This window comes from Salvelinus namaycush, chromosome 2 (assembly GCF_016432855.1).
Source record: "Salvelinus namaycush isolate Seneca chromosome 2, SaNama_1.0, whole genome shotgun sequence".
In the NCBI taxonomy this organism is placed as follows: domain Eukaryota; kingdom Metazoa; phylum Chordata; class Actinopteri; order Salmoniformes; family Salmonidae; genus Salvelinus; species Salvelinus namaycush.
This window is the reverse complement of record NC_052308.1, coordinates 64,614,038-64,627,716: the sequence shown is the minus strand read 5'-3', so window position 1 is coordinate 64,627,716 and position 13,679 is coordinate 64,614,038. Positions and strand designations below refer to the sequence as shown.

At 45.0% G+C, this 13,679-nt stretch overlaps 1 protein-coding gene across 5 annotated transcripts in view; it reads right to left on the bottom strand.

The window, feature by feature from the left end:
- The window catches only part of LOC120066011 (regulatory-associated protein of mTOR-like), a 195,043-nt gene that overhangs the window by 55,608 nt on the left and 125,756 nt on the right, over positions 1 to 13,679 (bottom strand). For all 5 annotated transcript variants that reach the window (XM_039017056.1, XM_039017073.1, XM_039017064.1 and 2 more), the window contains exons 9-11: positions 6,423 to 6,523; positions 3,919 to 4,063; positions 1,612 to 1,687 (exon numbers count right to left, since the gene is read on the bottom strand). In XM_039017056.1, coding sequence (XP_038872984.1) covers positions 1,612 to 1,687; positions 3,919 to 4,063; positions 6,423 to 6,523 — 322 coding nt within the window. The remainder of the gene's footprint in view (positions 1 to 1,611; positions 1,688 to 3,918; positions 4,064 to 6,422; positions 6,524 to 13,679) is intronic.

The window sequence follows — 13,679 nt, the reverse complement described above, 5'->3', positions numbered from 1 at the left end:
CGATGCTCTCTCACACACTCAAACACGAGGAACGAACACTCGCGCACACACACAAACAAACTAACAGACAGAGGGTTTCTCTAAACTCTGAAGAGCGAGACAGAGAGGGTGAACGAGTCTCTTATCTCTCAAAAGGCAGACGGAGAGAGGGGGGAACATTTGTAGAGGACCCAGGTGGGTCAATTATAGTGCCATTAAGCATGCGGGGGTGAAGGAAGAGAGGGAAGAGAATGGAGAGAGAGAGAGAGAGGGAAGAGGGATGGTCTCTCAGAAGTGGTAGAGAAGAGGCACACCTCAACAGGCCAGGTGGAGAACTGATATGACTCGGAGGTAGGGAGTCACGCTCTGTAGAGATTCATTCAACTTTTTGCATACAAACTTTTGCAATGGCAGTGCATTGCTCTCTGCTTGATATGGTGTCTGAAATTAATTTCACCGCTACGTTTTGCGAGGAGAGACGGAGGAAGAGAGAGACAAGGAAAGAGGGAAAAAGACAGGGGTGGCAAACTAATTTAGCCGGCGGGCTGCATTCGGTCTTCACCGGGGTCCGGAGGGCTGCACTGGGCCATGGGCCGTATGTCTGACACCCCCGGAGTAAGAGTTCCAGGGAGAGTGGGAAATAAATTGAGGGAGTTCAAGTAAAGACGGCATAGATAGAGTGCGGAAAAGAGAGATGGAGAGTTCAGAAGATGACAGTAGACTGCTTAAGGAGCCCTTACACAACCCCTGGTAATAATCTGATGTTGTCACAATCGGCTTTTCTATCCCTGCCTGGCCCAGGGTTTTCCTCCAGAGAGATTGGGAATTCAATATTACAATCGCGGTGGATTATTACACCATAACGGGATGCTAAACTTTTGTAGCTCGTCTGGACAGACCGATTTCTACAGGGAGCTGCAACAATGCATCATTAATGACCATCTCAATCTCTATATTTTTGTAGAAAAGCACAGAGGATGGCGGTATATGGCAGGGCAGCATGTATTGTACTACACCATTCATACCACCCAAACTGACCCCAAAGATGATGCGTTAGCACTGACTATCACAGTGGGAAACTTTCAAGTGCGTGTGATGAAAATATCTTATAATGAATGATTGAGTTGCACTGACTGGACAAGTAGCCCCAGACGGGTTTAACAGGATGGAGTGATACACTGACCACAGCTACTATCACTGCTATTGACTCAGTGACACGTGGGTGTTTGTGATGTATCAGTGGAAATAAAATGGTATTTTAACTCATAGAAGTGCCAGGGTCAAAGTAACCAGGGTAAATACAATGAAAGTGAAAGAACTGAAAGCGTCAGACACTGAAGTGACAGACAGCCATCCGTCAGCTAGTGGGGTTATTTCTCAGTGAGGTGTCAAACACACAGAAATTGTATCCACAGCATACAGGGCGATATATCTTAGCGCCTGAGGGCTATTCAAATGAAGGGGAAAAAGCCTTCGGCAGTGTGGCCCCGCAGGACCTTGGTGAAGACAGAATTTGGACACCAGGCAAAATGAGTTTGAGACCCCTGACAGACAGACAGACACACACACGCCATGACTAAGTCCCAAAGCTAGAGGAACCCGCACTGATAAATGGAAAAAACACACACTCACCCTGAAGGCGGTGCCCTCCTCAATGATGGTGGGCAGCTGAGAGAGACAGATGTCCACAGCCAGGTCCCATGCCTGCCTGTAGAGGAACGATGCACACACACACACTAGGCATCAACAACCCAAATGTCCAACACACACACACACAGACAGTCCTAGAGAGGGCAGCATTGAGGCTTTGATCCATCCCAAACTTTGTTCTACCTGGTCATCATGTTGAATTCACACTGTTACATAACACACATCAAACCCCCTTTACTGCTGCACTCTCACACCAACCCCCCTTCCCCTCTTCCCCCCCCTCTTCCCCTATCCACCAACTCCTCTTCCTCCCTATTTACTCTGAGGCAGCACTTGGGGTCTGCAGCTAAGGGATTTGTCCTCTGGTTAGAAAGTGCATGCAGGAATTGAGCATTTGGTTGACGAATGCAACAATACGCAGCGTTACAGATTTGTTCCAGTCATTGAACGCAACTAAGAACACTGCCTTTGCCTATTCCATCCAGGTAATAGAGGAATCCAAGATAAATGACTAGAATACAATTCTCTATGGAGAAAGATATTTCCCTAGTCAAAGATTCCTAGATGCTAGTTATAATCTATGTAGAATACAAATAATAATATCCTTCACACAACACAGTGTGCACTCAATATTCATATCAGGTATAAATATCTGTAATCCCAGTGCATGAATATATCAAATATATGAAACATCTGGAATCAGTCGAAACAAGCAGACAAACATTTGTTTGGCGACAACAACAAAAAACATGTCACTCTTGTTGTTAGTATCAGTTTGGGAAGTGAGTGAAAAGTGACATGAAACGTGATTGGGATTTGATAGGAGTGAGGGGTGTGTGATGGCCGCAGGTAGCCTAGCGGTTAAGAGCGCTGGGCCAGTAACCCAAAGGTCACTGGTTCGAATCCCCGAGCCGTCGTTCAGAACTCTGACGCAGTTGTCAAGTCAACACATCTGTCATTGCTGCTGTGAACCGCATCACAAGAGCGATGACAAAGAAAATATGTATAAAACATTGACATCATTGATGCAACTTCAATGTTGCTTGAGATGATTTTACCGCATCCAGCGTTTCAAAGAGCTGTCAGTCAAGGTGAGCTCATGAATAATAAACTCCCCGCCCACAAAGCCTGTCTTTTCAAACTTTCTGAGATAAAAAGTACTTTTTCGCAGATTTCTATCCAAAACAAATATTATGGGTGATATTGTAGTCATTCAAAAGGCTATTTTACATGGAAATCAGAATGTCAGGTCGGGACCTTGGGAACTTTAAGTGTGTATGAGGGAATTTGTATCTAGTTGCTGACACTGCTATAGCTTCTACCTGCAGCAGAGCTTCATGCAGCCATAGCGCCATAGACCCCCATCACACTCATGCACACCTGTCCCCAGCCAATTTATATCCTAATAATAGCCCACTAATAAAGACAACATGAGCATTTTAATAACACTTGCTGATTGTGTATGGCCACCATCATCAATCAAAATATTTCCCCAAACCCTCACTATTTCTCTCCACCTCCACACTTACGTATTCTCCTACACTTTCTATTAGTCTCTCTTCCTTCTTTACTGCCATCTAGCTACCTCAACATTTCCTATCAGTCTCTCTCCCCAACTCATTCTTCCTTCCTTCTTTACTGCCATCTAGCTACCTCAACATTTCCTATCAGTCTCTCTCCTCCACTCTTTCTTCCTTCCTTCTTTACTGCCATCTAGCTACCTCAACATTTCCTATCAGTCTCTCTCCTCCACTCTTTCTTCCTTCCTTCTTTACTGCCATCTAGCTACCTCAACATTTCCTATCAGTCTCTCTCCTCCACTCTCTTCCTTCCTTATTTACTGCCATCTAGCTACCTCAACACTTCCTATCAGTCTCTCTCCTCCACTCTTTCTTACCACCCCTTGTTGTCCTTTGACCTCCCCCTTCTCCTCCCTCCACATTCTCTCTCTCGCTCTGTGCTTCCTTTCTTGCTGGCTCAAGCATCTCTTTAGAGCTGTGATGGGGTGTAGTAACAAAGGGAAAGTGCACCCCAGATTATTCAGTGCTATTTAATGTCTTCTCAAGAAGAGATAATGGAGGCAATAAGAGAGGAAAACAGGCGATCACTCACTCAAGAGGCTTTCAGCAAAAACACTCTCCCCCAACTAATGCTTTTAGCAACTGATGGTGGAAAAACACACAAAAGGATTTTGCAGACAGTTTAACATGAATTTAATGAATGGACAGACCGATACGATTTAATAGAAAAGGCCAACAGAGAGAGTGTGTGTGTGTGTGTCTGTCTTACCACATGGCGTGCATGTATGTAGGTGGCAGGCGCGGACTGCTGACAGGGGTGCAGTTGTATGACCTCATTATCCTCTCTGCCAACAGGAAGTTGCGGAATAAACTGGCCACCAACAGGTCCTGACGAAAGAGCTTCTGGAACAGATCTAGAGAGAGGGAGGATGAGTAAGAGGAGAGAAAAAAGGAAGAACGGACATGAAGGAATGGAAAGAAAGAAAGCGATAGGGGGCAAGGGAGCATGGTCGATGGAAAATAAGACAGCATCAAAGAAAGAGAGAGAAAGGGGAGAAAAAGAGAGATGTACAGTGCATTCGGAAAGTATTCAGACCCCTTGACTTTTTCCACTGTTACATTACAGCCTTATTCTAAAATGGATTCAATATTTTTTTCTCCCTCAATCTACCCACAATAACAGAGCAAAAAAAGGTTTTATAATTTAGCGAATTTATTACAAATATAACTTAAATATTTACATAAGTATTCAGACCCTTTACTCAGTACTTTGTTGAATCATTTTTGGCAGCGATTACAGTCTCGAGTCTTCTTCAGTAAAATGCTACAAGCTTGGCACAACTGTATTTGGGGAGTTTCTCCCATTCTTCTCTGCAGATCCTCTCAAGCTCTGTCAGGTTGGATGGGGAAAGTTGCTGCACAGCTATTTTCAGGTCTCTCCAGAGATGTTCGATCGGGTTCAAGTCCGGGCTCTGGCTGGCTCCAGACGTGACGCTTGGCATTCAGGCCAAAGAGTCCAATCTTGGTTCTCATGGTCAGAGTCCTCAAGGACATTCAGAGACTTGTCCCAAAGCCACTCCTGCGTTGTCTTGGCTGTTTGCTTAGGGTCATTGTCCTGTTGGAAGGTGAACTTTCACCCCAGTCTGAGGTCCTGAGCGCTCTGGAGCAGGTTTTCATCTAGTATCTCGCTATACTTTTCTCCATTCATCTTTCCCTCAATCCTGACTAGTCTCCAAGACCCTGCCACTGAAAAACATCCCATCAGCATGATGGTGCCAGGTTTCCTCCAGACGTGACGCTTGGCATTCAGGCCAAAGAGTCCAATCTTGGTTCTCATGGTCAGAGTCCTTTAGGTGCCTTTTGGCAAACTCCAAGCAGGCTGTCATGTGCCTTTTACTGAGGAGTGGCTTCCGTCTGGCCACTCTACCATAAAGGCCTGATTGGTGGAGTGCTGCAGAGATAGTTGTCTTTCTGGAAGGTTCTCCCATCTCCACAGAGGAACTCAGGAGCTCTGTCAGAGTGACCATCGAGTTCTTGGTCACCTCCCTGACATAGGCCCTTCTCCGCCGATTACGCAGTTTTCCTGTGCGGCAAGCTCTAGGAAGAGTCTTGGTGGTTCCAAACTACTTCCATTTAAGAATGATGGAGGCCACACTATTCTTGGGGGACCTTCAATGCTGCAGACATTTTCTGGTACCCTTCCCCAGATCTGTGCATCGACACAATCTTGTCTCGGACCTCCACGGACAATTCCTTCGAACTCATGGCTTGGTTTTGCTCTGACATGCACTATCATATGTGGGACATTATATAGACAGGTGTGTGCCTTTCCAAATCATGTCTAATCAATTGAATTTACTACAGGTGGAATCCAATCAAGTTGTAGAAATATCAAGGATGATCAATGGAAACAGGATGCACCTGGGCTCAATTTCAAGACTCATATGAGAGTCACTTAAGTAAATAAGGTATGTTTATTTTTAATACACTAGCAACAATTTCTAAAAACCTGTTTTCATTTTGTCATTATGGGGTATATTGTGTAGATTGATGAGAAAATAATTGAATCCATTTTAGAATAAGGCTGTAACATAACAAAATGTGGAAAAGTCAAGGGATCAATGCTTTCCGAATGCCCTGTAGGTGTACATGTATTGTGCATTGAATGCACTGTAGGTGTGTATGTATGTATTGTGTGTGTGTATTGAATGTGGACAGAAACGCAGAGTGGAGTAGCAGCGCCAGATAGATCAAGGCAGGGGGCGGTAGTGACATTTTCAACTCGTATTATTAATTCATGCATTATCTCATTTAGTTTAATTGGGCCAGGTTTCTCCAGTGTTTATCCCCAACTAATGATAATAATTGGTGTGTGTGTGTGTGTGTGTGTGTATGTGTGAGAGGGAGTGAGTCTGTCTGTGCATAAGTGTTTTGATTGTGGTGTGATTCGAGTGTGCGTGTTCACGTGCTTTTGTGTGCGAGTATGTCTGTGTGAGCGTAGTTTGTGAGAGTGAGGTGTGTGGTGAGGTGGATTAGGTGTGCCGTGCCTTCATGAAGGAGATTCACTGTGATGGAGGCTGATTAATGACTGGCAGTGCCGTATGGTTTCTGGGGTTTATCAGCCCATTACCACTGTTCTCCTCTCACATGAGTGTTTGTGTGCGAGTGACTTTCTACTTGTCTGGGCAGCCACAGGGGTATGAGTGTGTGCGGATGCATATATGCTCCCAAACTCGTGTGTGTGTGTGTGTGTGTGTGTGTGTGTGTGTGTACCTCTGGGCAGCACGTTCCAGGCGATAGTGTCAGTGATAGCAGTGAAGATCCAGTTGAGCTCTCCCAGTGGGGTACGTCTGTCATTCAGTCTCCCAGGTATCCTACACAACACCATAGGTTTGTCAGTAATATTAACATACTGGTAACTGTCAAAATAAAGGAAATCCCAACGTAGTGTCTTATGGCGTTGGGCCACCATGAGTCAGAACAGCGTCAATGCACCTTGGCATAGATTCTACAAGTATCTGGAACTCTGTTGGAGGAATGCGACCATAGAAATAAAGCAGTGTTCTATTTATATATACGGATGCAACACGATTCTTCCGCAAGAAAATTCATTTGGTGTTTTGTTGATGGTGGTGGAAAACGCTGTCTCAGGCACCGCTCAAGAATCTCCCATAAGTGTTAAACTGGGTTGAGATCTGGTGACAGAGATGGCCATGGCATCATACATCGTTTTCATGCTCATCAAACCGTTCAGTGAACACTCGTGCCCTGCTGAAGGGGGCATTGTCATCCTATGGAGGCATAGCCATGGTAACCAAAATAATGGCCTGCCCAGCATTTTTATACATTTGTAAATGTCTTAAGTCAGGAACCAAACCTGTGTGGAAGCACCTGTTTTTAATATACTTTGTATCCCTCATTTACTCAAGTGTTTCCAATATTTTGGCAGTTACCTGTATATTCCATATAAAATACACTGAGCGCACAAAACATTAAGAACACCTTCCTAATATTGCGTTGCACCCCCCTTTGCCTTCAGAACAGCCTAAATACGTCAGGGCATGGACTCTACAAGGTGTTGGACGCGTTCCACAGGGATGCTGGCCCATGTTGACTCCAATGCTTCCCACAGTTGTGTTAAGTTGGCTGGATGTCCTTTGGGTGGTGGACCATTCTTGATACACACAGGAAACTGTTGTATGAAAAACCCAGCAGCAATGCAGTTCTTGACAAACCGGTGCACCTGGCACCTACAACCATACCCCGTTCAAAGACACCGCAATCTTTTGTCTTGCCCATTCACTCTCTGAATGGCACACATTCACAACCCATATCTCAATTGTCTCAAGGCTTAGTCATCCTTCTTTAACCTGTCTCCTCCCCTTCATCTACACTGATTGAAGTGGATTTAACAAGTGACATCAGTAAGGGACCATAGCTTTCACCTGGTCAGTCTATGTCATGGAAGGAGCAGGTGTTCCTAATATTTTGTACACTCAGTGTTCAATATCTATAATACATCCATTACATCCGTCTAATTAACATAGAGCTATTCATGTCAGTGTCATCAAACTATATTAACACTTTAAAACTATCTGTCATTAGACTTGATGGGAAAGCACCGCAGAATGTATACACATATAAAGCACTAAAATAGTGCACTATATAGTAGTGCTAAGCGATTAACCCAAATTTCGATTATTAAAAAAAAAATTAAACAAGTAATTGACTGGCGTCCGTTCAATGACTTGAATTCCATTTTGTTGTGTTTTTTTTTTCTGAACTCGATGTGCAGTTTGTAGAGATTAATCACATCAAGTCTGAACTGTGTGATGTAGTAGGGAGTTGTATTTTCCAACAGGCCAATCTTCCATACTGAACAAAAATATAAGCGTAACATGAAACAATTTCAAATTTTTTACTGCGTTACAGTTCAAAATAAGGATATTAATCAATTAAAATTAATTAGGCCCAAATCAATGGATTTCACATGACTGGGAAAACAGATGTTGGTTACAGATAGCTTTTTTTTTTTTTTTAAGCTATGGGCGTGGATCAGAAAACTAGTCAGTATCTGGTGTGACCACCATTTGCCTCATGAAGCGCAACATCACCTTCTCATAGAGTTGATCAGTCTGTTGATTGTGGCCTGTGGAATGTTGTCCCAATCCTCTTTAATGGCCGTGCAAAGTTACTGGATATTGGCAGGAACAGGAATACGCTGTCGTATAGGTCGATCCAGAGCATCCCAAACATGCTCAATGGGTAACTGGGTTATTTTCAGCTTCCAGGAATTGAGTACAGAACCTTGCGACATGGGGCCGTGCATTTTCATTCTGAAACATGTGATCGCTGCGGATGAATGGCATGACAATTGGCCTCAGGATCTCAAATTACCATTGATAAAATGAAATTGTGTTCGTTGTCCGTAGCTTATGCCTGCCCATACCATAACTCCACCGCCACCATGGAGCACTCAGATCACAACATTGACATCAGCAAACCACTTGCCCACACAACGCCATACACGTGTTCTGCGGTTGTGAGGCCGGTTGGACGTACTGCCAAATTCTCTAAAACGACTTCGGAGGCAGCTTAGAGAAATGAACATGACATTTTCTGGCAACAGCTCTGGTGGACATTCCTGCAGTCAGCTTGCCAATTGAACACTCCCTCAAAACTTGACACATCTGTGGCATTGTGTTGTGTGACAAAACTGCACAATTTAGTGGCCTTTTGTCTACAGCACAAGGTGCACCTGTGTAATGATCATGCTGTTTAATCGGCTTCTTGATATGCCACACCTGTCACATGGATGGATTATCTTGGCAAAGGAGAAATGCTCACTAACAGGGATGTAAACAAAATTGTGCACAATTTGAGAGAAATAAGCTTTTTGTGCGTATGGAACATTTCTGGGATGTTTTATTTCAGCTCATGAAACCAACACTTTACATGTTGCGTTTATATTTTTATTCAGTGTACATTGTTTAGCACAGAAAACATGGAAATTAACTACAATGACCATAATCCGTTACGCGCCCGCTTAAACTTGTGTGGTCTGCGCGGAGCAAGACGGAGACTGTCGTCTTGCGCACGCGAGAGAGAGAGAGAGGAGGCTAAAGACTAGCTAGCAGAGTGTAGTACTGAACTAAAGGGAGAGACACTAATGGCTACTGGACTGGAGGGAGAGAGGGAGCAACGGGGTTAACACTAGAACTACTGTAGGCCAACTGCCACTCACATTTGATTTAGCTCCTTCCCTGATTTTTCCGAAATGTTTGTATTTTACACTGCTCATTTGTCAGAATTTGAAATCACCAACAGAAAAATATTTGCCGCCTTTACCAGTTTTTTCCCACACCTATTCCAAACTTAACCTGCCAAGACAATGTGCTGTAGAACATTGGTATCCACCCAGGTGCTAATGCGACTCTCTCCTCACTAAATGAATGACAAATGGATGAATGGGCGATAATTGTGCACCTTACTTCACAATTAAATTCAAATTAGGCCTAACTGAATGATGAGGGTGAAGATGTTGATTTAATTTAGAAAGACAATAGTGTAATGATGAGTTGGTGTTATGCCTATTTATCAGCAGCAAATCACCTAGGGGGCTGATACCGTTCTCTTTTAAGTTTTACTTTGTGAACATAAGCTGTTAAGGAACTGTTTTATTTACTATAAGGGAAACTAAAACATGCTACATGGTGCAGCAGGCCTTCAGAATAATGCAAAACATATCCTTGACTCTATCAAAGTTGATGAGCGGGAAACAACAATGCCAGTCAGCCTGTCCAGCCGGCCCATCGAAACTACACCTAAACTATACCCAAACTAATTTCACACAGATTAAGAGATAGACTACAGAAAAGATTCAATTGACAATAATCTGATGAGTGACAATATTAGGCCTATCAGTTGGCAAACTGTACATGCAGGGAAAGGAGCATCACTTTATCATATCCTCCTCCAGAGTCGCAAGTAAAACATTCACATTTCTAAATACTATCAGAAAGAGCATATTCTGCAGTTTCTATTACACTTACCTTTGTCAAATAACTCTCATAATTCAAGAGGTGCAGCTCTATTTCCAAACGTCACTTTTTCCAAGAACATCCCTGCTGTCCATGAATTCAGCACATTACCAATTACGCGGCAGCATTGCTATGCCTACTACGTAAAAACGAGTAACATAATACAATTAAAATATGCTATTCTGTCATCAATGGGCAATATAAACCAGATAGAAACTGATAATGGTGCATGTGACTTGAATGAACTGATTGATGAGGGTGATTGAATTGATCTGAATGATGAGGGTGAAGAGGATGATTCAATTTAGAACTATATTGTAATTTTGATGAAGAATTGTGGGCAGTCTATTTTATTATGAAAGGCTGCAAATGGTTTATCATTTCCCCTCTATGAGAGTCAAATTAGACACCGAGTACAACATACAGTGTGTAGTTCACAATGGCAAGCCGAAACAAATGAATGGACGCACTAACAGTATTGCAAATGCTGCAGAATTTAGGTGAGTTCGAGTTGGATGGAGGATCATATATTGAGCTTGAAATCGACATTGCTGATGAAGAGTCTTCATCTGATTCAGATGTTGACTTCCGCCTCCGATGCCTGAGCTTCGCCACAGTAAAAACTCAGAGCCAACAGACGGCGAGACAGGAGTCTGGGAGGGACGGCACGGCGAGGCAGGAGTCTGGGAGGGACGGCACGGCGAGGCAGGAGTCTGGGAGGGACGGCACGGCGAGGCAGGAGTCTGGGGGGGACGGCACGGCGAGGCAGGAGTCTGGGGGGGACGGCACGGCGAGGCAGGAGTCTGGGGGGGACGGCACGGCGAGGCAGGAGTCTGGGGGGGACGGAACGGCGAGGCAGGAGTCTGGGGGGGACGGCACGGCGAGGCAGGAGTCTGGGGGGGACGGCACGGCGAGGCAGGAGTCTGGGAGGGACGGCGAGGCAGGAGTCTGGGAGGGACGGCACGGTGAGGCAGGAGTCTGGGAGGGGCACGGCGAGGCAGGAGTCTGGGAGGGACGGCACGGCGAGGCAGGAGTCTGGGAGGGACGGCACGGCGAGGCAGGAGTCTGGGAGGGACGGCACGGCGAGGCAGGAGTCTGGGAGGGACGGCACGGCGAGGCAGGAGTCTGGGAGGGACGGCACGGCGAGGCAGGAGTCTGGGAGGGACGGCACGGCGAGACAGGAGTCTGGGAGGGACGGCACGGTTTGGGTAGAAAAGGGATTTTATGTGACATGCAGATGTTGCCGCACATCAGAGATGGTACTGTTGCTCATGCACATAGAAAAGGAAACAGTAGGTGGGACATGTATATGGATGAACTAAGCATTTATTCAACTCTTGTACGTTCGCGGGGCGTACAGCGGACAGAGCATGATGTGGAGTCCTTTTGGTCTGATCGGTATGGGGCGGACTTTTTCAAACTAATTACACTGGGCTGGATGCCGCACACTGATTACACTGGGCTGGATGCCGCACACTGATTACACTGGGCTGGATGCCGCACACTGATTACACTGGGCTGGATGCCGCACACTGATTACACTGGGCTGGATGCCGCACACTGATTACACTGGGCTGGATGCCGCACACTGATTACACTGGGCTGGATGCCGCACACTGATTACACTGGGCTGGATGCCGCACACTGATTACACTGGGCTGGATGGTGTCCAATACTGAGGTGATACTGCGGCAGGTGCACATGAAGCAAGGCCCATGAAAACTGTGTGCAGTGCAACCAATTTGTTTGTGAGGATTGCTCACACAAAGCCCCGAAGCTGTGCGCTGACTGTGGACCCCCCCAAAAAAGAAGAGGAAATTGATTAATGCGTAACGACACTCGCATAAGGGCACAATACAGTGTCCGATATAAAAACAGTAATTTGTTGATTGTATCTTGTCATGAATATATTTCCACATATATTTATTTATGCAATTCACCCTTTACAATTGCTGATGCACTGGTGACTGTTTAGGAATACAGCAAATATTCTATTTTTACTTGACTTAATTACTATAACTCTATTACTAATCAAATCTACAAATTAAGTTGATCAAATGGATTACACTGAATATTTCTTCACGCAATTAATCATTTACAATAGCTTATGCACTATTTATCAAGCATGTTTGCGCACCTTACAGGCTGATATGCATCTGATGCATATGCCAAAGAGTATGCCCGGCAACATTCTCTAGCGGGTACTGATAGGCTGAAAGGCCAGGCGGTTCTACCAATACAAACTTTGCCGGTAATCTAGATTAGGATCCATCTTCCCCTTGTGCCCTAAACAATAGCCTACACTAGTTAGTTCCCTGATGGCACTAGTTGGTCAGAACTTGGTCCCCAGATAGGACTTCCTGTTGATGTCAAATAAGGAGTTTCCTCTTGCCCAGTCATCACAATGTCATCTATCCTTATTTCAATAAATCAATTACAATTGTATTTATTACAGATTTTGTTGTTGATGTTTTCATCTTGTCTCTAGGCTGTCAGGAAAGTGGTGTCCCCAGAATGTGGTGCCAGAACAGGTGTCCCCAGTAGGTAGCGTGTGTGTGTGTGGCCTAGTCTGTGGGGCGACAGGTAGCCTAGCGGTTAAGAGCGTTGGGCAAGTAAAGGTTGCTGGTTCGAATCCCTGAGGCGACTACGTGGGAAAATTGGTCTTATTTGCCCTTGAGCAAGGCACCTTAACCCTAATTGCTCCTGTAAGTCGCTCTGGATAATAGCATCTGCTAAATGAACAAAATGTAAAACAATGTACAGTATGTGTGTGTGTGGTCTAATGATGACTCCTAACAGCCCCAGTGTGTGTAGTGTAGATCAATAGAGGCATGGCTGTGTTGATGGTGATGTGTTGACCGGGCCACCGCCCCCCCCATGACGCTTTATGACCCCCTCAGTGGGGGAGAGGAGTACAAGGAGGAACGGGGACAAATGGCTTCCCCCATCTCCCTGGGTATATCCTGAGACACACGGAGAAAGCACACACACATACTAAAGAAAGCTCACACACACACAGTGCCCAGAGTGAACGCTGAGGGGCTGCACTGAACCAACAAGGTATCGCTCATGTGAAAGAGCAGTGTGTCACAACATCAAAGAGACACCATTTCTCTTTCCCATTCAGAGCTCCTAAACCCCACAGGAGCTCACCCACCTCTCCCATTCATCTGGCCAAACATACATTAGCAGTCAGTACAGACAACACACACCCTCTCAGCTAAATGTATTAGAACGGAGGAAAAAGAGGACTACATGTTTCTGCCATAACCTTGACTCCGTTCGACTGGGGGCACTGGTGAGCAGCGACATGTAAAGACATGTTTTCTCAGGGTTCCTGCTTGAGGTAAACAATTTATTATCAATAATTCCCTCCCAGTATTATTCACTAACACGCCGACATGATTTCCAGAGCTTGTTTGGCTTGGGGAGAGACCTCTGAAGGACAAACAATACAACCTATAACATCCCATTACTGTTTAGATGAAAG